The 23,612-nt window shown below is 41.7% G+C and overlaps 1 protein-coding gene across 1 annotated transcript in view; it reads right to left on the bottom strand.

Moving 5' to 3' along the window:
• Positions 1 to 1,197: 1,197 nt before the first annotated feature.
• Positions 1,198 to 23,612, bottom strand: part of myo3a (myosin IIIA) — a 77,779-nt gene continuing 55,364 nt past the window's right edge. The window contains exons 19-37 of the mRNA XM_031836104.1: positions 22,957 to 23,167; positions 22,501 to 22,648; positions 20,931 to 21,084; positions 20,303 to 20,391; positions 19,969 to 20,098; positions 18,863 to 18,957; positions 18,542 to 18,586; positions 16,551 to 16,634; positions 15,989 to 16,194; positions 15,733 to 15,844; positions 15,455 to 15,617; positions 15,209 to 15,298; positions 14,985 to 15,108; positions 13,114 to 14,320; positions 12,851 to 12,995; positions 9,817 to 9,908; positions 7,687 to 7,727; positions 2,320 to 2,694; positions 1,198 to 1,971 (exon numbers count right to left, since the gene is read on the bottom strand). Coding sequence (XP_031691964.1) covers positions 1,854 to 1,971; positions 2,320 to 2,694; positions 7,687 to 7,727; positions 9,817 to 9,908; positions 12,851 to 12,995; positions 13,114 to 14,320; positions 14,985 to 15,108; positions 15,209 to 15,298; positions 15,455 to 15,617; positions 15,733 to 15,844; positions 15,989 to 16,194; positions 16,551 to 16,634; positions 18,542 to 18,586; positions 18,863 to 18,957; positions 19,969 to 20,098; positions 20,303 to 20,391; positions 20,931 to 21,084; positions 22,501 to 22,648; positions 22,957 to 23,167 — 3,629 coding nt within the window. The 3' untranslated portion in view covers positions 1,198 to 1,853. The remainder of the gene's footprint in view (positions 1,972 to 2,319; positions 2,695 to 7,686; positions 7,728 to 9,816; positions 9,909 to 12,850; positions 12,996 to 13,113; positions 14,321 to 14,984; positions 15,109 to 15,208; positions 15,299 to 15,454; positions 15,618 to 15,732; positions 15,845 to 15,988; positions 16,195 to 16,550; positions 16,635 to 18,541; positions 18,587 to 18,862; positions 18,958 to 19,968; positions 20,099 to 20,302; positions 20,392 to 20,930; positions 21,085 to 22,500; positions 22,649 to 22,956; positions 23,168 to 23,612) is intronic.

Below are 23,612 nucleotides of genomic sequence, written 5' to 3'. Positions count from 1 at the left end.
AAATGTACTATTTTACTGCCCCAGAATTCGAGGGTTCAATTCTTACTTCTGCCTGTCCCACTTTCACTCCTTCTCTATTTCCTCCTGTTTCCAGTCTAAATAAAGCATTGAAAAAAGGTAGATTCCACCAAAAATATTCTCCACAAGTCCTCATCAATCAATATTTAGGCTATAAATAATTTGCATTTCTTAACTATTTTGATTGTGTATTTTTTTACGTTGCCTTTTACATGCACTAAAACCCCCAAAACTGTTTTCACAACACCAATATTCAGATTAAAAGAACCACTTTGGGTGTTTCAGAGTACTTCTAGTCAGTTTTAAAACCCTTTCTGTGTATCAGAACACTTACATTGGGGTCTACATTCAAACCCCCTCCTAACACCAGATCCCAGGTAAGGTGCACTACTTTTCACAACTTTCCCCCAAAAATGTCCATGTCAGGGCAAGCTGTCAACATCCCCAAGGGCTCTCGTAATTAATAAACGGTTAGAGCCACATGGAAGGTAAGCCGAAGGATGGGGCTTGGCAGACAGACTGACAGTTACTCTTAAAGACGAAAAAAATATGGACAGGAAATGCAGAAAGTGACTGATAGTTTATCAGGAAGTACAGCAGCCTATCTGCCCTTCAGAGGTTTCTGTATGTCACACCAAGGAGAGCAATGACATATGCACACACTATTTGATAAATTATAATTGATGTATTTTAAAAGACCCAAATATGTAGACAGCCACTTAATTAAAGTTAAACAAGATAAAGTACTAAGCGTGGTTGGTAATCAACTGTAATAACACACATTGCAATTGAAAGACAGATCATTGCAACCTCAAATCGTGCAGTTATTGCGTTAAAAACCGATATGACATTACATTTGGTCTGATGGTACGACATACACTTACGGTCTACAGGTCAATTTATGTATTCAAATTAGCGTTGACCTTTTACATGTATCTGTATTGCTTTGTATATTTACACTTCACAACAGTAATAAAATGATGTTTGAGTTGATAATATTGACCATTCAAGCAGCAAACAAGCATTCATATCAACATACTGTACATCACAAACCCATACACTAATAAACAGTGGTAGTGCCAATGCAGTGAATTTCAGGAACGTAAGCTGCCTACAGCCAATGATCACCACGAACCCTTGTTTGATAACCCACTGTGCATCACCATAAATGACATAGGACCACATTTTCCTTCCAACTTTATATTCATGGACATCAATAGTAGTAAACCTGTTTTAAATCGATCACAATACACTGAAACAGATCCTAGAGGTAGAGCCTTCATGGCTTGCACCACATACCACTCCATTTCTATTCTCTATCTCTTTTGACATTCAATTCCTTTCATATACATTTTGAAGGATAAAGAACACATTATCAGCTCACACTAAGCAGTGAATGAAGCTTACCAGCATTGTTTAAAGTAGATACAACAAATCTGCTTCTTAGAAGAGCCTGACGCAAGTATTTACAGACTGACAAAGTTAACCCGTTCGTGACGCCATCTGCTATGTATAGGCCCCAAACTCAACCTGGTAACTACAGGGAAGTGGCTTGGCGCAACACCGTCATAACAATGCCATAAGCAAAACATACCAGCTGTCATGACATTTTATGAAAACCAATGTTAGTTTATAACAGCTGACACAGCACTATCATAGAACGCAACTCATTAGACATTCAAATAGGGTTTGTCAGATGTTAACAAAAGTCAACAGTAATGAACTATCATGTCGCATTATGTCAGATGTTATGGCATGCTTCTGGCGGTGTCACATACAGGGAGGTATTATGCCAATCTGCTTTAAATGGAGTATGCCTTTGAGAAGGGCACTGCTCAGTCTCTGTACTGTTTGATGAGCCTTCTTCTCTGGGAGGTCTTTCTCAGGAGCTTTCTGTAGTCATAAGGGTTGTCGTCCTGGCCCTCTGCAGAGGGCAGTCTGGGAACGGAGTGCCTGTCAACACAGCAACACAGGAGATAAAGTGAGACGGCCAGGCAGGAAATGAACAGAGGACCAAATAGTGAAAGAGGGAAAGAGAGATGCAGTACAGTGAGAGATGAGCAGAGGGATAAAGATGGAATGATAGATGGTAATAGATGAGAAAAGATCAAGGCTCATGGTGGAATATTTAGGATTTGTTTGTTTTCTCTCTGCAGTCTCTCTGCGTCATCATAGACTTCCATGCTATGGACATACACTATGTATCAGTGTCTTGTGTCTGTGTATTCACACGTATTCCCAGGCGTATTAACAATAGATATGTGAGTATATGCATTTGTCTGTAGTGAATGGATTACACACCTTTTATCTGCTGGCTCGGAGACTGCCCTCTCTCTAGATTGTCTCCTGTCTGGAGTTTGTCTTTTGGTCTGTGGACTTCTGTCTGCAGCTGCAGTCTGTCTTTGGTCAGTAGACTGCCTTCTGTCGGCGGCTGCAGACTGTCTTCTTGTCTGTGGACTTCTGTCTGCAGCTGTTGACTGCCTCCTGTCAGAAGACTGTCTCCTCGCAGAAGACTGTCTCCTCTCTATAGAGCGCTTCTGTTCGATAGACTGCCTCCTCTCGAGAGATGCTCGTCTGGTGAGAGAGGTGCGTCTGTCTCCGGCTATGGCACCGGTGGACCTACTGGTGGGGAGGCCCTGGTAGTACTGGTCATCTACGTCCAGCAGCTTCCCAGGACTGGAGCACAGACAGGAGAAGGCAGTTATGGTCAGTCACTTACTATTTGACAATAAGTCAAAGTGGACATTTCATATGCCATACATTGTTCCAAACTTCAGTTTGGAATGATAATTTGGCTCTCCGAATATGGCAAACCGATCAATTCAAATCAAATCAAACTTTATTTGCCACATGCACCAAATACAGCAAGTATAGACTTTACTGAGAAATGCTTACTTACAAGCGCTTAACCAACAGTGCAGTTCAAGAAGAAGAATTGATTTACCAATTAGGCTAAAATAAAAAGTAATAATAAAAAGTAACACAAGAAAAACAATAACAATAACGTGCTCATAGTAAATTGTCCGGTGGTGATTTTTATGAATTGTTCAGCAGACTAATGGCTTGGGGGTAGAAGCTGTAGTATTGCTGTATTGTGTCATGGCGAGGAAATATCAACGATACATTTGCTCGGCCATTGATTGGTATTGAGGAAGTTTCTCTAGCCAGCCACGCTGTTCACCCGATGGCTACAGTAGCCTTAACAGAGTATATTATTTCATAGCAGGATGAGCATCAATATGAACTCCCTTATTCCACTTCCTCATTACACCAGCCTTGTGATGAGCTAGCTGGAGCTGTGCATAATGTGAACCCAGGACCTTTAGTTCTACAGCCGAGGCGGAAGGGCCTTCCTAGTTCCTGATTAATCACTGCCTCCCCTCCTCTTCTATTGACAGACTCAAATGGAAATTTCCCCTCTGTGGGTTTTCATATGCCCCCTCTTCTTTCCTGCTTATTGGTTGAGTTATGTAATAGAAACAGTAATCTATGTCACAGGCAGAGGCAGGCAGACGAGCAAGCCTCAATGCCTACGAACTCTCTAACTAACAGGATTCTGCCGCTATTATATCGTTCGGTTAGACCGGCCACACAATGGGTGCTTTTCAATCAAAACCGCATAACGGGTTTCTGGGTTAAAACTAAAAAAGGTGTTCCACCAGCACTGAAAGTTGAGTTTTAGTTGGGTTTGCATTTTCATTAACACAGGAAACACGTTTTATTGTTGAATCCGAATGCTTATTCTCACAGCGCAAGGGGAATCGTTTGTGTCATTCTCTGGAGACTTGATTACCAGTATTAATTGAATAGGACCTGCGTCTCAGGAGCCAAATGGGGTTTATTGAACCTGAATGGGATCTACTTTGCAGTGGTATAGGGCTTATCTCTCTCTCTCTCTCTCTCTCTCTCTCTCTCTCTCTCACACACATTCTTCTGTTCATTGGTTCCTTCCCCTTCTCTGTGAACCTCTCTTCTTTTTTCTTTACTTTTCTAGTATTCACACCCCTTGAATGTTTCCATATTTTGTTGTGTTACAGCCTGAATAAATAGTGGATTCAATTGTAATCTTTTTTTTTGTCACTGGCCTGTACCACTTCACCACATTATGTCAAAAAATGAAATTATGTTTTTCAATTTTCTTACCAACTAAAAAAACAAACATCTGAAATGTCTTGAGTCAATAGGTATTCAATCCCTTTGATATGGCTAGCCTAAATAAGTTCAGGGGAAATTTCATGTTTCATGTTTCATGTTTAACATGATTTTTGAATGACTACCTCATCTAGGTACCCCACAGAGGAAGGAAACCGCGGGTTACTGGTGACATTAGAACAGTTACTGGATCAACAACGTTACAGTTACTGAGTTGAATGGCTGTGACAGGAGAAAACTACGGATGGATCAACAACGTTACAGTTACTGAGTTGAATGGCTGTGACAGGAGAAAACTACGGATGGATCAACAACGTTACAGTTACTGAGTTGAATGGCTGTGACAGGAGAAAACTACGGATGGATCAACAACGTTACAGTTACTGAGTTGAATGGCTGTGACAGGAGAAAACTACGGATGGATCAACAACGTTACAGTTACTGAGTTGAATGGCTGTGACAGGAGAAAACTACGGATGGATCAACAACGTTACAGTTACTGAGTTGAATGGCTGTGACAGGAGAAAACTACAGATGGATCAACAACGTTACAGTTACTGAGTTGAATGGCTGTGACAGGAGAAAACTACGGATGGATCAACAACGTTACAGTTACTGAGTTGAATGGCTGTGACAGGAGAAAACTACGGATGGATCAACAACGTTACAGTTACTGAGTTGAATGGCTGTGACAGGAGAAAACTACGGATGGATCAACAACGTTACAGTTACTGAGTTGAATGGCTGTGACAGGAGAAAACTACAGATGGATCAACAACGTTACAGTTACTGAGTTGAATGGCTGTGACAGGAGAAAACTACGGATGGATCAACAACGTTACAGTTACTGAGTTGAATGGCTGTGACAGGAGAAAACTACGGATGGATCAACAACGTTACAGTTACTGAGTTGAATGGCTGTGACAGGAGAAAACTACGGATGGATCAACAACGTTACAGTTACTCCACAACACAAATCTAATTGACAAGAGTGAAAAGAAGGAAGCCTGTACAGAATAAAAAGATTCCATAAAGTAATACTGAAGAGGCAAAACCTGGTTCAGTCTGCTTTCCAACAGATAGAATGATGAATTCACCTTTCAGCAGGAAAATAATCTAACAAACACAAGGCCAAATCTACACTGGAGTTGCTTACCAAGAAACCTTTCAGCAGGACAATAACCTAAAACACAAGGCCAAATCTACACTAGAGTTGCTTACCAAGAAGACGGTGAACGTTCCTGAGTGGCCATGTGGCCGTGTTACAGTTTTGACTAATTCGGAAAGTATTCAGACCCCTCAACTTTTCCCACATTTTGTTATATTACAGCCTTATTCTAAAATGGATTAAATCTTGGTTTCATCAGACCAGAGTCCTTTAGGTGCCTTTTGGCAAACTCCAAGTGGGCTGTCGTGTGCCTTTTACTGAGGAGTGGCTTCCGTCTGGCCACATAAAGGTCTGATTGGTGGAGTGTTGCAGAGACGGTTGTCCTTCTGGAAGGTTCTCCCATCTCCACAGAGGAACTCTGGAGCTCTTTCAGAGTGACCATCGCGTTCTTGCTCACCTCCCTGACCAAGGCCCTTCTCCCCTGATTGCTCAGTTTGGCCTGGCGGCCAACTCTAGGAAGAGTCTTGGTGGTTCCAAACTTCTTCCATTTAAGAATGCTGGAGACCACTGTGTTCTTGGGGACCTTCAATGCTACAGAATGTTTTTGCCACCCTTGCCCTCATCTGTGCATCGACACAATCTTGTCTCGGAGCTCTATAGACAATTCCTTCGACCTCATGGATTGTTTTTTTTTCTCTGACCTGCACTGTCAACTGTGGGACCTTATTATAGACAGGTGTGTGACTTTCCAAGTCATGTTCAATCAATTGACTTTACCACAGGTGGACTCCAGTCAAGTTGTAGAAATATCGAAAGGATGATCAATGGAAAACACGATTCTCATAGCAAAGGGTCTGAACACCTATGTAAATACGTTTTTTATTTTATTATTATACATTTGTAAACATAAAAAAAATTGACGAGATTGACTAGGGTAAAAAAACAAAAAACATTTTAGAATAAGGCTGTAACGTAAGAAAATGTGGAAAAAGTCAAGGGGTCTGAATACTTTCAGAATGCACTGTACTTGAAAATCTATGGCAAGACCTGAAAATGGTTGAGTAGCAATGATCAACAACCAATTTGATGGAGCTTGGATGAATTTTGAAAAGAATAATGGGTAAATGTTGTACAATCCAGGTGTAGAAAGTTCTTAGAGACTTACCCAGAAAGACACAGCTGTAATCAATGCCAAATGGGCTTCTACAAAGTATTGACTCAGGGTGTGAATACTTATGTAAATCAGATATTTCTGTATTACATTTACAACACATTAGTTAAAATTTCTATAAACATGTTTTCACTTTGTCATTATGGGGTATTGTGTGTAGATGGATGAGGAACATTTTTATTTATTCAATTTTGAATTCAGGCTGTAACACAACGAAATGTGGAATAAGTCAAGGGGTATGAATACTTTCTGAAGGCACTGTATCTATCTGTCTTCCTTCATTTTTTCACTGTGCTGTTTCACCACTGCTTTTCCTCACTGACACAATCCACCTCTCTCTATCACTCTCTCCCCTCCTATTTCACTCCCTCTCCCCACCCCTGTCCCTCTCCCTCTCCCCCCTCTCTCTCAGCTGTCAGCGACAGTTGGAGATGCTATCTTTCCTCCTGACCTTCTCGTTCTTAATGATGCATGTAAACTGCTCCTGTCCATAGCTGGCTTTATTTATCTGCTAACAAATTATTACCCTTGATGTTTACAGTCTCGTCGTCTCACAGCCCAGTGTGTGTGTGTGTGTGTGTGTGTGTGTGTGTGTGTGTGTGTGTGTGTGTGTGTGTCCAGATTATTTTGATAAAGTACCATACCCCTTCCTTGTTCATCCAGACCTATCTGTCTGTCTGCCAGCCTAGGGGAACCTCTATCATCACCTTTCTGGGAGCTACACGCACTTCGTGGCGCACACACACAGACACACTGGGACACACACAGACACACTGGGACACACACAGATTCACATCAAACAAAAAACAGACACGAAACAAAGGAGGCTCACATGGTCTGTCTATCATGTATTGCAACATATTAGGTTTATTGTAGATCCTAAATAATTGATCACTGCATCTTTCATAAAATACACAACAAACACACAGTAAAAATACTGATGTTACTATGAGTGCATTATATTGGACTTTGTCCACATGGCACTTGTCATATAGTTAAATTTCATTAAGTAAAACCATTGTATAAGGAGGATGAAGGATAAGGCCAATTAAGTCCATTGTAAATGTGTAAGGCTACAGGCCGTTAAGTTTGGACCCACACCCTGGCCTTACAGTTGGCACTGTCCCATATTCATTACTCACAAGCAGTGCCAAGTTTCAGATCTAACCTCTTAAAGGCCTGTCAGTAGCTACAAGTGGCTAGTTAAAACAGGGTGAATGATGGGCCGTTGACTTACCCTTGTTTCCGTGGCCTGCGCTTGTCATCCTGGACAGACCTCTGAATGTGAAAGACACAGGAAGTTACATGGAAATAAACTAGGATTCAAATCTGTGAATATGTTTAGCTCTATAGCCTACTTACAAGATGTATTGCCTCCAATATAGCCTTCGAGACTATGTAAAAACTTAGAACTTAAAGCCGGCAGGTGATTAGTCTAGTAATCAATCGATCTGTTGGTTGACTAACAATTAAGATCAGCTAGCTTGAGATCAGCTGAAGCTGAAGGGATGAGGTTGGAACAAACCTGCAGGGACTCTCCAGACCCTACTTTGTGCCTTTCTAGTGCATACTGAAATTATTAGACAGAAATATTTCAACAATATAACACATAATGGAGTGCATCAAGGCTTAACTTCTTTGGGACAGGGGGCTGTATTGAGTAGCTTGGATAAAAAGGTGCCCAGAGTAAACTGCCTGCTACTCAGTCCTAAAAGAATATGCATATAGTTAGTAGATTTGGATAGAAAACACTCTGAAGTTTCTAAAACTGTTTGAATGATGTCTGTGAGTATAACAGAGCTCATATGGCAGGCAAAAACCTGAGAAAGAAATCCAACCAGGAAGTGGGAAATCTGAGGTTTGTAGTTTTTCAACTCTTTGCCTATCCATGATACAGTGTCTATGGGGTCATATTGCACTTCCTAAGGCTTCCACTAGATGTCAACAGTCTTTAGAACGTTGTTTGATGCTTCTACTGTGAAGGAGGGGGGAATGGGAGCTGAATGAGTCAGAGGTCTGCCAGAGTGCCTTGAGCTGACCACGCACGTTCACGTGAGAGTTAGCTTGCGTTCCATTGCATTTCTGAAGACAAAGGAATTCTCCGGTTGGAAAATTATTGAAGATTTATGATAAAAACACCCTCAAATTTGTTTCTACGGACTGTAAACGGAACTTTTTGACTTTTCGTCTGCTCGCGCCTCATGAATTTGGATTACTGGGCTAAACGCGCGAACAAAAAGGAGGTATTTGGACATAAATGATGGACTTTATCGAACAATTCAAACATTTATAGTGGAACTGGGATTCCTGGGGGTGCATTCTGATGAAGATCATCAAAGGTAAGTAAATATTTATAATGCTATTTCTGACTTTGTTGACTCCACAAAATGGCGGATATCTGTATGGCTTGCTTTGTTGTCTTAGCGCTGTACTCAGATTATTGCATGTTGTGCTTTTTCGGTAAAGATTTTTTTAAATCTGACACAGCAGTTGCATTATGGAGAAGTGGATCTAAAATTCCATGCATAACACTTGTATCTTTTAGCAATGTTTATTATGAGTATTTCTGTAAATTGATGTTGCTCTCTGCAAAATCACTGGATGTTTTGTAACTACTGAACGTAACGAGCCAATGTAAATTTTTGGATATAAATATGAACTTTATCGAACAAAACATACATGTATTGTGTAACATGAACTCCTATGAGTGTCATCTGATGAAGATCAACAAAGGTTAGTGATTCATTTTCTCTATTTCTGCTTTTTGTGACTGCAATCTTTGGCTGGAAAAATGGCTGTGTTTTTCTGTGACTAGGTACTGACCTAACATAATCGTTTGTTGTGCTTTCGTCGTAAAGCCTTTTTGAAATCAGACACTGTGGCTGGATTTACAACCAGTTTATCTTTAAAATGGTGTGAAATACTTGTAAGTTTGAGGAATTTTAATTATGGGATTTCTGTTGTTTTGAATTTGGCGCCCTGCACTTTCACTGGCGGTTGTTGAGGTGGGACGCTACCGTCCCGAATATCCCAGAGAGGTTAATAGCACACCCAATAGGATTCAAGTTGAATCTATACCAGTTGAGAGCCTTGTACGGTTTTGTAATATGCTTTCCTGCTTTCCATCGGAGCACTTGAAGTTGTCATGGACAGACCTTGGCAAAACTACATTAATGGAAAACTTTAAGGTTGGAAAACTTCTAACAACAGAGATTGTTACATTCCCTTTGATCTTGTGTCTTAATCACTCTTGGAGAAAAATGGCCACATCAATAATGTAGTGCGAATGCCAATAGATAAAAATGCAATTATTACAGTGCTGTAAAGGTGACAGAGAAGGTGACTGTATGGATGGAGTCAGACTCACATGGATGAGGTTGTAGTACGTAGAGTCCTCAGGGGTGTTGAGTGTCTTTGGCTGCTGGGTTCTGCGAGGCGTCCGACACACTTTCAGATCGACTGAAACATCACAACAACAAAAAGACCCAGATCAGCAATAATACTTTGATTTCCAAGTAGCTAGAGAAAGTAGACATAGGTGTATTGTTATCCAGGTTATTAATTTTTATCTACAGTATTTATCATTATTGCGACTTGACAAATCCCTGGTTCATCATTTTTAAAAGAGTGCTATGTAATAAACAGAGACATTTTGTGTCCTTGTGTTTTTTTTTACACAGGAACTGAGTAAAAACAGTTTTTTCATGTTATGCTTGAGAAAATGGCTTCCAAAAGACTAGCATGAGGAGGCGATTGACCCCCTGAGGGCAGCGAGAACACACAGTGACTCCCTGCTGGTTAACTCTACTCCACTTCACACTATTCTGCACTATTCTGCACGCTCTAATATTTTCATCGCTGCCTTTAAACATAGCTTCCGAGAGGACAAACATTGCTACAATTGTAGCAATACCCGAAGAGAATATTACCTGGAAATAGTTTTGAAATGGGAGGGCGTTTTAATAATGGTGACTTCAGGAGATTCTATTCTACCAAAGACTTAAAGATTTAGTAACTTTTATTGTTGAAAATCATTATCCTAAATATAAATATGGTAAAGTACACACATTAAAGGGTGAAAAAAAATGTTTTACACAACTGCAAACTGCAAACTTCAAGGAGAAGGACATTCAAGGAGTTAGTTTTATGGTAATTTGTGATGTCATCGCCAACCTCACTACTGATGAACAATAGAGGAACAATGGAGAACAAAAGAGGAAAGGTCCACCTGCCCACTTGTTTCACGTCATGAGATACCTGGATTACCTATTGAGATGGATCTTTTGTTAAGCAAATCAGGTGATAAATGAGCTGAAAAGGAGACTGGAGTAGGACTTTAAGTTTTGAGAATTTGAGGTATTTTACAAACTTAAATGTCCCCAAAAATCGTAAGCCTACATTATTCAGTTAAACTAACCTCATGGGCTTAGGGTTTGGATGCTATGTAGCCTACTTGAGGCTGATATTTGGCCTACAAGGCTGTATGTAAAATTGACTTAGGCCGTTATGTTAGACCCTGTTTTTCTAAAGACTTACTTAAGAGGCTTTATGACTGGGCGTATGATCACTGGAGAGGCTATCGAGGGTGAACACATGGTTTCCAGGTGCCATTCCATACACTCTGTTCCATAAATGATTATGAGCTGTGCTCCCCTCAGCAGCCTCTACTGTGTTCCATATTATGGTGACCTCAGTAATGTATTATGGTCTCAGTAATGTATTGAATAACATGTGTATGTGTACATATGGATGCAGTATGTAAGGTTAAGGCTGTATTTCATGCATGGGTTGGCATAGTTTTTCATATTATTGAACCTGTCTATTTAAATGTCGTCAGTGATTCTGTATTGCTCAAAGGAGAAAAGCTCATTTGAAATCCCCATATTAATGGTTGTTATAATTGCCACAGCGGTGCCTTATGAAACGTGATTAGCATTTAATGACCTTTTCCATGAAGTGAAATATGATTGGCATTCTAAGAAATGTCCCCAACTTTCTTTCTGCATATAAAAATTAGTATTTTAATTGAAATGTAGCGAGGTATGAGGACAGCTTATTATTGGATCAAATCGAAGACATTTTGGAGGATATAATGTCTCTGGAAATGAATTCTGCTCCTCAGGCGATGTGTTGCTGTTAAGAACACCTTGTAAAGGGCACATAGCAGGCATCTCAAGAGATTGCAGTTTGGATTTTATTGTTGTGGTGAGTTGTTATTGTACTAATATAGCGTATATCTCACATTCAGAAAATGCAGATCTGATACCAGGTTACCAATTGTGTTGAGCCGCCGCTTATACTTAGACACGGCACTGCAAGCAGCCACACATAGTCCCCATATTCTAGGCTTGGCTCTCACAATCCAATATGAGAAAGTCACCCATGACACCAATAAAACTAATCATGGATGACACAATAATTATATTTCTTCCCGACACCTGGTAAACTTATGATGATAATAACATTTCAGCTGCCAGACGGATTTGACACACCAAGCACTGAGATGCTGAACTTTCACTCTGCCAGCTCCCTTGCTCATCCTTTCAAAGCAATTGCACATATCACCGGTGGGAATCAAATTCATTTTCTGATGACGCATCGCGTCGAGAACCGCTTTCCGGTTTTGGCACTTGACATCCCCAGGTTTGTTTTAGATACAATCTAGCCTTAATGAGAGAGAAAACAGAGCTTTGTCCGCTGATAAAATCATCAGCTAGTGCGAACCGGAGACATAACAAAAGCTGTGCCTTCTTTTCCCCATCTTGTTTCGCACCTGAGGCAGGGATGACTGAGCATAGGCTGAAAGTAGCACCTGAAATAGGAGAATGATTTCACAAAAAGGGGGAAATGACACAAGACATACAAAAAAAAACGCGATAATATCTGTGCACTTCACACATTGAGAAAGCTGCTTCGAAAAATGTAAATACTTGAAATGTGTTTGACATATTGTGTGGTCTATAGGGCCAACCTGACACTCAAAGAAACACTGGTCATAAGTTCTCTCTTTACAAATGAAGAACGAGTTGGTTATGGAAGTAAAGGCTATTTGCAAGTGCACTCTGTCTTATTTCAATGGGTGTCAGTGAACTCTATTCAGCTCTCTGTCTGTGAGGGATAGTCTTGGAGCTGTTTGACCAAGCAGACGAGCCAGGAGCCCACTGGAATGATGGATAGACCAGAAAAGAAGGATTTGATTGCTCTTTCAGACAGGAAATTATACGCAACACTGCCAGAGTGACTCGGGATCACCATTGGTTTTTGTATAAAACCAGTCTACAATATTTAGATTGACTTATTCTCAAATGTATTGAATTTCATCCATGTCTGTACTCAACTGTATATTTGTTGTGTCTTTGCTATGTACAATGTCTTGTGGTTTTCACACAAGTCAGACTTACCTGATTGCTGATGGTTGGCAGCAAAGCCATTGACTGCCTGCCCTTTGACAAACATGCCGTTATTGGCTGGGTTTATCTGGTGGGCCAGGATGATCTCGTTCAGTTTCTGCTGGAGGCTCATGTAGTTCTGGGAAGACGTCGAGACCTGTTGTATAGACAATGGACAATTGATACATATAATCAAAAAGTTGGGGGTTCAGAACCCCAAGAAAAGCTGTTGGCAGACATATAAAGTGGGTTATAGTGGGTTAGTACTAGATTACCTCTTTAGAAAAGACCTCCAGTTCCTCCATATCTCTCTGGGCTGTGGCCTTGGTGGCCTTCAGGTTCTTCCTGTCCTTGTAGCCCCTGAACTGGCTCTGGATCTTCACCGCTGCCTGCTCCTCGTCATACATATCCCCTCCCTGAGACTCTGTCTCCTCTATGCGAACCAGCTCTACATCGGTGAGGTCCACAACCCTGTCCTCAACCTTCAATCCTTCCTCCTGTTCCTCAACCATGGGTTCCTCCTTGCTCCTTTTGACCCGTTCTCTCTCCTCCTTGAATTTCTTTCTATCCCGGTGTCCTCTGAAATTGCTCTGTAGAACGGTGGCAGCTTTTTCCTCGTCTGGCTCCGACTGGCTTGCGGTGGACGGCTCTGGTTGGGGTTCTAGCGTTGGCTCCTGTGGCTGGACTAGTTCTTGTTTCAGTTGTTCTTTGGCCTCTTTCGCCTTCTTTTTCTTGGGGATTTTTCCTTCCTCCTGCAGGCGTTTGCGCTCCTTGTGGCCACGGAAGTTACTTTGAATGACCGTTGCTGCCTTGGCCTCTTCTACTTCCTCCTTCTCTTCCACTCTTGCAGACACGGCTGCTGTCTCTGGAACCTTTGACATTCCTTCTGGTTTTGACATACCTTCTACCTCTGCGGTCTCGTCTTCAGTTGGGCTCATAACTCTCTGTTTCCTTGCTGGGATCTTGCCTTCTTCAACCAGCCTCTTCCTCTCTTTGTGGCCCCTGAAGTTGCTCTGGAGAACTGTAGCTGCCTTAGCTTCCTGTTCCGGGTTAACCTCCTCCCCTTCTCCTCGCTCTGCATTCTGTTGCTCGTCAATTTCTGTGTCTTCCTCGTCCACCAGCTCTTCACCCACTTCAGTGTGCTCATCGTCGTCGTCCTCTTCCGCCTTGGCCGTGTCTTCATCCTCTTCCTCCTCCTCCGCAACTTCGGTCAACCCATTCTCCTCTTCCTTTTCCACTGCAAACTCCTGCTCCTCCTCTTCATCCTCCTCGATAATAGCAGACTCCAACTCCACAGGTGAGGGTGACCTTAGTCTCAAATCGTCTCCGGACAGTGTCTTGTGGCGCTCCCTGAGTTTCTTTCTCTCCTTATAGCCTCTGTAATTACTCTGGAGGACCACGGCGGATTTGGCCATCTCTTCCTCCTCCAGTTTGGCAGCTTCGATCCTCTCTTTCTCTACCCTGTCTTTCTCAATGGCCTCCCTAAAGAGAATGCAGTTGATTTTTCTCTGAACAGAATCAAACTCAATGTCAAATGTTTATGATCTGGAACAACTATAGGGGGTATACTCCACATATACGTTGATATGAAGAGTTGTTCCTGCCTTGTCAGCAGCTAATGGAGATCCTAATAAATACTGAAATACTAATTATGAACTGGGTGGTTCGAGCCCTGAATGCTGATTTGTTGAAAGCAGTGGTATATCAGACCATATACCACGGATATGACAAAAACATTTTTTTTTAATGTTCTAATTACGTTGGTAACCAGTTTATTATAGCATTAAGGCACATCGGGGGTTTGTGGTATATGGCCAATATACCAGGGGATGTGTCCAGGCACTCCACGTTACAATGCGCATAAGAACAGCCCATATCTGTGGTATATTGACCATATACCACACCACCTTGGGCCTTAGTGCTTAAATATAAAATGTATACTAAATAAAACATCAACTTCACAATGCTTAAAAAGTTCTGGATCTACTGTCCTACATTTGACTATGACTATGTTTTTTGCGTAGTGCAGATCCATCGACATGGTTGTCCCTACCTTTTCTTTAAAAAGTTCTGGATCTACTGTCCTACATTTGACTATGACTATGTTTTTTGCGTAGTGCAGATCCATCGACATGGTTGTCCTTACCTTTTCTTTTTGAAACTCTTCCTCTCCCGGTGTCCCCTGTAATGGGCCTGAATCTTGGCTGCTGCTTTATTTTTTTCCTCCACCAACTCCTTGTACTTCCTCTTGGCGAGGTGACCTCGGCAAACTGCAGAATAGGAGGGTACAAGTTGAAGCTACACTAAACGTACCACGTATCCCTCTGAACACGAGCAAACCGATCTTAGAAAACAAAATCGTCTCCTCACCAGCCTGTAACTGGGTGATGAACGTCTCAAACTTGGCTTTGCTTAATTTATCATCAGCACATCTCCTCCGTACTTTATGTCCTCTGTACGCTGGTGGACGATATATTAGAGACAAATCATTAACATACAGATATTAACTATTGTTTATGATAATAATGACGTTAACAGTATTTGCACACGTTTAAAAGGAACTGGGACAGTTTTGTTTCCACTATGGTCATGAGGTCAAAGTGACCACGTACTGACCTGATTGTATGGCCACAGCGCTCTGTGCTCTCTTCTCCAGTATTTTGCGGTAACGTTTGGCCCCCAGCCAGCCCCGGACGTAGGCCTGGACCAGAACGATGCGGTCTATGGTCTGCCTCACCATCAGGTTTAGGGTCTCCACATGGTAGTACTTCAGAAACACCTGAGAGACACCACATGGAAACACAATCAAAGGGTGTAGACTCAGTCATTCTCTCCATGAGATTTGTCTAATCATTTACATTTGACTACAAAATACTCCATGAATGTGACCTTACTTTAGTTTTGCCCAGGACCCAATTTTCCAGTTTGGCTTTTTCCAATATAGCTGCACAAGTCTCTGGGCTCACATCTGGCTCTTTGTGCGCATGGAAAGCTAGTATGTAGTACCTGCAACAACCAATACTAGACTTACCAAACCATTCCTGCACACTATTAGCCTAAAACCTTCAAAATGAGTTGTCTATTCTTCTAGTCATTCACAAGCAATAAGTGGGAGCCTATGGAGTCTTTTCTATGATTAGTACCACCAACCTGTTGACGAAGTTGGTGTAGAGGATGCGGTGAGAGTAGCCCTGCCGGCGGATCTTAGCTGTCTCCAGGACGCCCGTGTAACGCAGCTGCACCAGCACCTTCTCCCGGTCAAACTTACTGGCCTGCCGGTCATTGTTGGGCTTGATGCAGCGCACAAAGTGGGGCTGTCCCGCCACCATCTTGGACAGCAGGTCCATTAGGGAATACTGGTGATTGAAGAGGCAGGAAGTGAGTAGTTTACCTAAAGCATCCAATCAAAACTAGTGTCCAGGTAAAGACCTGAATAAGACGAAAATGCCTATTCTTGAATTCCTGTATGAGAAGACATTTAGTTGCCTTCTTTTCTCGTGTAAACCAGTATTCATAATCTAATTATCCAGGGGTACTGGTGCAACGCCAAGGAGATCAACAGGTACACATTAAATGTCACAGTATGCAAATGTGCTGTACTACCAGTCAGTTTATCAACAGAGCTGTACTACCATTCAGAGCTATACTACCAGGGTTGGGGATAATCTATCCACTCAGTAATGTAGGAAGTGATCAAGTGAGACATTCTTACTCTGAAGTAGGAGGCTACTGTCTGTGTTCTCATGTTGGTGGACTCTCTAGGATGGTGGGTGGTCTCTCCAGTTCCAGTATCACCCTGGACACACAAAACACAGAGTTTATCAAAAAGGATTCACCACAGGTTGATGGTAGGTGTATTTGTTGAGTTATATCAGTGAATATTGAAAAACAGTATTATATGTATTATACAGTATATAGTGTAAAATACTATGGGCCAGTTTCCCGGACATTGATCAACTTCAGTCTTGGACTTAAACGCCATGTCGTTGGAGATTCTCCATTGAGATTGATGTTAAAACCAAGGCTTAATCTCAGTCTAGGGAAAACTGGCCCTAAAAGATGTTGTAGAATATTACGTTTTGTTTTATTGACTGAACGGTACGAGTATGAAATCATTATGGATTGGAAGTTATTCATCAATGTGTAATTAACATGAAAAGCAATGATGTGTTAGATGAGGGCTCTGAACCCCAAAATACTGTCCTGTGAATAACAAATAGGTAACAGCCTAAAATGGGTATCAACATTCAGAAGCCTTATTACCCCAATCATCTGTGTATCATATTTTTTCATGGAATTGTCTCTCATTTTTGTTGTTGTGTGAAAATCACAAAATTTTGAAAATCACCAATCACCGTTTGAATATGTACTGTGTGATCGAGAAGCAAGAAAGGCTTGTGTTTTTTTTCTGGGGTGAGAGTTAATTTCCGAGAAGAAGGCTGCAAGAGATGCATAAAGAGGAAGGAAGCGTAAACAAACACGAGCCAAGTTAGGAATCAAGTTTGCATAATGACAACTTGTTTTAAATGTTTAATGCTGAGTATTGACTTCTGAGGGGCGAAATTAGACGTTTGTGACAAAGGACAGTGACCACTTGATCATAAGAGAATGTATGTGTTAAGTCAGTTTGTTTCAACTGGCATTGCTAGATATGGCATGGATTATAAGGATTTTACCACAGAGGAACTAGCTATTTTCCTGCTTATGATCATTGGTGAAACTGACATTTAAAAGAAATCCAGACACTTGAAAATCAGTGGGACTTTTCTTAATCCATAAAATGCCCTCTGAGAATTTCCAACAATGTTCTCAATAGCAGAGTAATAAGGAGAGCGCATACTATAAATGCAAAGGTATGCTAATCTGGGACATGGCCAAATACGAACCTTGAAACATTGCACATGAGTTACATTGCTCACTAAAAAGCAACAGCACTGACAAAACATACCTTTACACCATGAGTCTAAAACATTTCTAAAATTACACTTTCACTCTCATGACTACAGGAGGAGTCTCTGATGTGCTTTCTTAGGCAGAAATGTAAAATATGCAGATGAATGGAAATACATGCATGTACTCATCAAAGACAGTTAATTGCCTGGTTTAGCCTCTGCCGATGACAAAGTGGGAATTGTGACTTCAAAAAATGCCCTTTTCCTCTTCCCCTAACAATCAGATTAGTATGGGGTACTGGAAAGTAAAGGGTTGTGCCCTTTTTGTGGGGAAGATACATTCTAGGGGTAACTTTAGGTTGTTATGCAGAAATACAACAAACAACTTTAAGTTGAAAATGTTATGACTTCAATCTCTTACTAGTGTGTGAAGGGCACATCCTCAAAACTAGTCGATATCATGAGGCCTGGTGTCATAAACAGAAATAACCCCATTAAAGCAAGGTAAATGAGAAAAGATCCAAATTACCAGTCATACGCACATGAAAGCCTCTCCTTTAACATCTAATCAGACAATCAATTCACTCTGAGATTCTAAGGACAATCAAAAAGACTGCTTTTGCAGCCAAACTTAATAGATTCTCACTCTCATCTATTGAAAGGGAAATACGAAAGGATAGGAATTGGACGAGCCATGAAGAAAAACAAACGTAAAACGACTAGTCTTATTATTTCCTAGGGGTGGGTAGATGGTTTGCCACACAACACAGATACAACATAGATACAACATAGACAGAGAGATTGCCATTACCTCACAGAGTGACATACTAGAACTGTATAACTTAAGCACTCCCATCTTTACAAGGATAAAAGCAGAGAGAGAGACAGGGGAGACAGAGAGAGAGAGAGAAAGAGGGGAGAGTCAGAGAGGACACACAAGGTTAGTTTATCTGAAAGAGAAAGCGAGACTGGAAAAAAAGACAGCATTATTTCCCCAAAGATTTTTGACATGGAATTACAATGAGGACACTTAGCGTTACTGTATTGGAAAAGGGAAGCAAGAAAGGCAATGCGACAGAACTATAAACTTTGTTTGAGTGTGTACAAAGGAAAATCTTATACCCGTACGTACCTTGGCAAAGTTCATGGTGCGGTGAGGGTGTGCTGGGGTGCGAGGCATGCTCATGAGTGTGTTCATTCCTTTACCCTTTGTGTGGGCCAAATTACCTAGAGGATAGAGAGATAGCGGGAGAGAAGTTGAGAACAAATGGACATGCTACACCACACTTTCAAAAGAGGAAAGAGTTAGTGCGATATCTGGCAATCAGCGCCTTCACGGAAAAACAAAAAGGCAGTAGTTAGACATGCCAGTGGACATTTAGATGTAATATAACCAAATCAAGTTGTACTAAAATGGAAGAAGGTGGAGGGAATATGTGGGAGAAATAAATTAAACAAGCTTGACCCCATAGAGCAAGTTACTCTAAAGAGGGAAAATTCCAAGTTAGCAAAAGAAGGCAATCTGAAAATCAAAATTAGTGATGCAACATCAGCCATGCAAATTCATCAACAAACATAGACAGAATTTCCATGTTACTTGATAATGTCAGGTGTATAGCTATAGGCCTATACTATTTCAATAGCACACAGCTATAGAGAAGTGGACTCGCTCTCTGCTAATCTCTCCAGTAGCGTGCTAGCATGTCATCGTGTTAGCTTTCATGAGGGCAGTAGGGATGACAGTACAAAGGGGAAGGAGAGGTTGCCGTAGCTCAATAAAACAGCTTCAGGGGTATATTAAAGAGTGATTATGGGATTGCTGATTGGATTTGAGCTCAGATGGCCTCGTCCTCTGCCTATGAAGGGTACTCACGCTGCAAAGACCAGCTTGTCACAACAAAAGCCCTGCCTCCAACAACAACAGGCCGCACTGAAAAAAGTGACATGGACCGGTTTTCTTTGGTTCTTTGGTATTTCGCATTTCAATTTAGACCAATAAACACATTTGTTTACATCGGCATTCATTTCTTATAAATATTGAGGTTGTTAACGATATAATATTTGAATAATCACCACAAGGCAAGTCTGGAGAGAGTCAGATGGGAATGAAATCAATGCCTTGCTTGACAAGAAAAGTGCCAATTTGAGAGACTACCTCAATTATGACATACAAAGTGAAAACATAGGTTAGATGATTGTGCTAAAAGACAGAGTTGCTATTAGACCGTGTGTGTTTACCTGTTTTGGTGAGCGGGTGGGTGACCAGTTTGCGAATCAGCTGATTTTCTGACGACCTCAGTAGAAGAACAATATCTGCCGGTAGTGTATCTCTGTTCTTAGAGAGGAAGCCTGCAGCGTTGTAGATCACCTAAACATGATCAACAGAGGGGTTAAGAAGACCTGTATGCACAAACACGGTTTTACAGCAAACTCAGCTTATTACACCTGCTACTGTTATTCACATTTCGGGTTGGGGTTTCCCCATATCCTGTCTTTTTTTCATTATTATTGCCAACTCTAAATATTTGACCTAAAACATATATTTTATGTATTAGATAGGAGGCCTTATAACCTTTCCAGCATAGTGATGAATTCCAAAGCCAAGGTCCACCCTTTTTGGTCTCCAAAAGTTTTTGGATTTCAGGTTGTCTTCAAACTTTTCTACAATGGACAAAGTTCAAACAGGTTAATTAACTAGCAGTCCAAGCTGGATGGCTGAGCATGTAAACATAATTGAATGACAGAATAAACAAGAATGCATACACATAACATACTCGCAAGGCTGCTAATTATTTAAAAAGCAATGTTTAAACTACTTTTAGGTCCTCCTAAATGAACCTACTGAATAATTCATGACTTGAGTGGGGGAGTGGCTTAGCTAACAGGATAAAACTGGTGTACACGTCCTAATAATAATGATAATATGAATAATAATTTATTGGACTTATATAGCGCTTTTCTAGACACCCAAAGCGCTTTACATAGTATTGGAGGGAGCTCACCTCATCCACCACCAATGTGAAGCAGCGACCTGGGTAATGCACGACAACCAGTTTGTGCCAGAACACCCATTGTGGAGCCATGATGAAAATGGGGCCAAGTTGGACACTTAACCAGGACACCGATCACTGCCCTGAGGCATTTGGGATTAGATCTTAGTAGCTACACGAGGACTGAGTGAGGACTCTGTGGGGACTTGCCTACAAGGGTTTGGTCGGTGGCTTGGGGAAAACGGCTCTCCTCGTCCAGCAGTGACAGCATGCCCATGGGCTTCTGCAGAAACAGGTCCAGGAGAGGACGGTTGTCCTCATACTCAATCACCCTGGCGTCCACATCCTCATTCAGGTACTCGTCCTATAGGAGAGGGTAAGGGACAGAAAGATTTAAATTGGAATGGTGAAGCTGGTTTTGAATGAAACCAAAACCAAATCTGATAGATAACATCACCCTGGGTAGGTTTAGTTTAGTTCTTCATGTTTGGCTCACCTGATAAAGTCAAGGCCCAACTATGAGTCAGAAACATCACAGAACATACAGTATATGTCTCTCTAGAGGTGAAGCACAAAATTGAAATACAACGTCAAAGCTTTTAGGTAGAGCTTGGACAACAAACCGAAAATTAGCGACACGGACCATACCGAACACTTATCGCAGGTTCATTATGATAAGTAGCATATAACTAGAGAAAATGTGAAACTTTAAATGAAATAAGTTTGCTAATATGGGTGATTGTTAATGGGACAAACATCAAACTACTAGTAGTAGTAAAAGACAATGAAAAAAACTGTGGTGCACAAACATATCGTTCTGTTTATCGTTATGGCATCAATCCAGGCAATTTATCGCAATATGGATTTTTGTCGATTCTGCCCTGCTCTACATTTATGTACCCGTGTTCACAATGGGTACAGACACACAGACAAACACGCTCACGCATGCACACAAGGCATCTAATATCTGGAACAGGACACAGCATTAGCCTCTCAGGCAAAGTCATTCTGAATCTGCAACCTCTTCTCAGGACAGTAGGACAACGCTGCTGGAATAACATCCTGAGGAAACAAAACAAAGCCTTCCAGAACAACAGAGGGACACGGACAAGAAGAGCTTGTTCCTCTGGGCTTTGCTCTTATTGTTTGTCTGATAAAAACAAGTAAATATCCTTACTCTCTTCAGGAAGGATGTAGTCTATCAAGAGCCTGACATTACAATACCGGTATGATTGTTCTGAGGAGATATACGTTGTTCTACAGATGTCTTACTGTGCAGAATTTAGTCAGGACAGTTGAGACAAATATATTTTACACTTAGCACTGTAGAAAAAGCCTTGTGTTCTGTACATACAGTACATCTATATATCGGGGCCTTATGCCAGACTTTGCCCTGGTGTGTCCTACACTGACTGTCTTTAACTCCTAATTGACCCTCCTTTGCAATGATTTATGGAACCTCTCTATGGGGTTAGACTAAAGCATTTAACAAGAGCAAACCATTCTCTGCCCGAGGCAAAAGCGCACCCCAGAGACGATGGCTGGGGAATTGTCATCCTTTCCCCATCGTAAATACAAGCGGAAGGATATTTCACCCTTACGCACTCTGTTAAAGAGCCAGGTGGACAAACGACGATGCGTTATCACCATTTAAATGGAAATCAAGTCGTATCCAAAGGTGAAAAGTGCTTTGAAATGCTTCCCTGGAGGCATAGGCACACTCAGATGAGTATTCATCTGAGAGAGACGACTGTGTTAGCGACAAGGAGGAATGGGCTACCTGCTCCCAGGCGAATATGTGTTGGTTGAAGTAGAACTGGATCTGTTCGTTGGCGATGTTGATGCAGAGCTGCTCAAACGAGTTCCTCTTGAAGTTCTCAAAGCCAAAGATGTCCAGGATGCCAATGTTCAGGCCCTTGTCATCCTCTCTGTCAGGGGGAGATCACAAATGATTAGGTATTAAGGAAGAGTATTAGAAAGGATGAGGTAGGACAGAGACAGATCAGGAAGGTTTTATAATGATGACAGTCGTTACAATTAGCGCCTACTAGTGAGGTTTATGTTCATTTTCAGGGCATCCGCACGCACGCACGCACTCACACACACACACACACACACACACACACACACACACACACACACACACACACACACACACACACACACACACACACACACACACACACACACACACACACACACACACACACACACACACACGTGCGCGCTCTCTTACCCTAGGTGTGTGTCGGGTCGGAGCAGGGTGTTGATGCGGTTGACGATCCAGCTGAAGAGTCTGCCGTATAAGGCCTTGCCCATGGCATCCCTCACCTCCGTGGCCTTGTCCACCGTGTTGGGCCTGACGATGGTCTCGCCCCGGGCCACTACGCAGTGGGACGTCAGGGCCTCCTGGAGCTCGTCTGGACGGATACACAGCAGCGACGCAGCTGTGGGGAGAAACCCAGGAATGGAAAGAATGTATAGGTACTGGATGTTGTCACCATAGAAACGGCCCTGCGGTATTGACGTTTGCATGCAGATTTGCAGCGACAACACAGATAAAATGCACATGAACATGGATATAGACATGCGGTATGGGTAGACAGGCAGCAGGGAGGACATTGTGGGGACGATATACTGTATGTGTATGCAAACATGATGAAAATGTACACAGTCAGAGAGATATCCTGTACACGTACTTTACACATAAACCAGATATAGTCAAACACAAAAAGAGGACCTATTAAAAAAGATGCAGATATCCGCCATGCGCGCATCAGCAAAACAAAACCATACATGACACGCCACATCAACAAGGACAGAAATCTCAACAGACACACAGACATGAATACAGCCAAACTGACACAGACACGCACATTCATATTTATCAAA

Source organism: Oncorhynchus kisutch, linkage group LG11, assembly GCF_002021735.2.
Source record: "Oncorhynchus kisutch isolate 150728-3 linkage group LG11, Okis_V2, whole genome shotgun sequence".
NCBI lineage: Eukaryota > Metazoa > Chordata > Actinopteri > Salmoniformes > Salmonidae > Oncorhynchus > Oncorhynchus kisutch.
The sequence above is the reverse complement of the archived record's forward strand: the minus strand, read 5'-3'. Positions and strand labels throughout refer to the sequence as shown.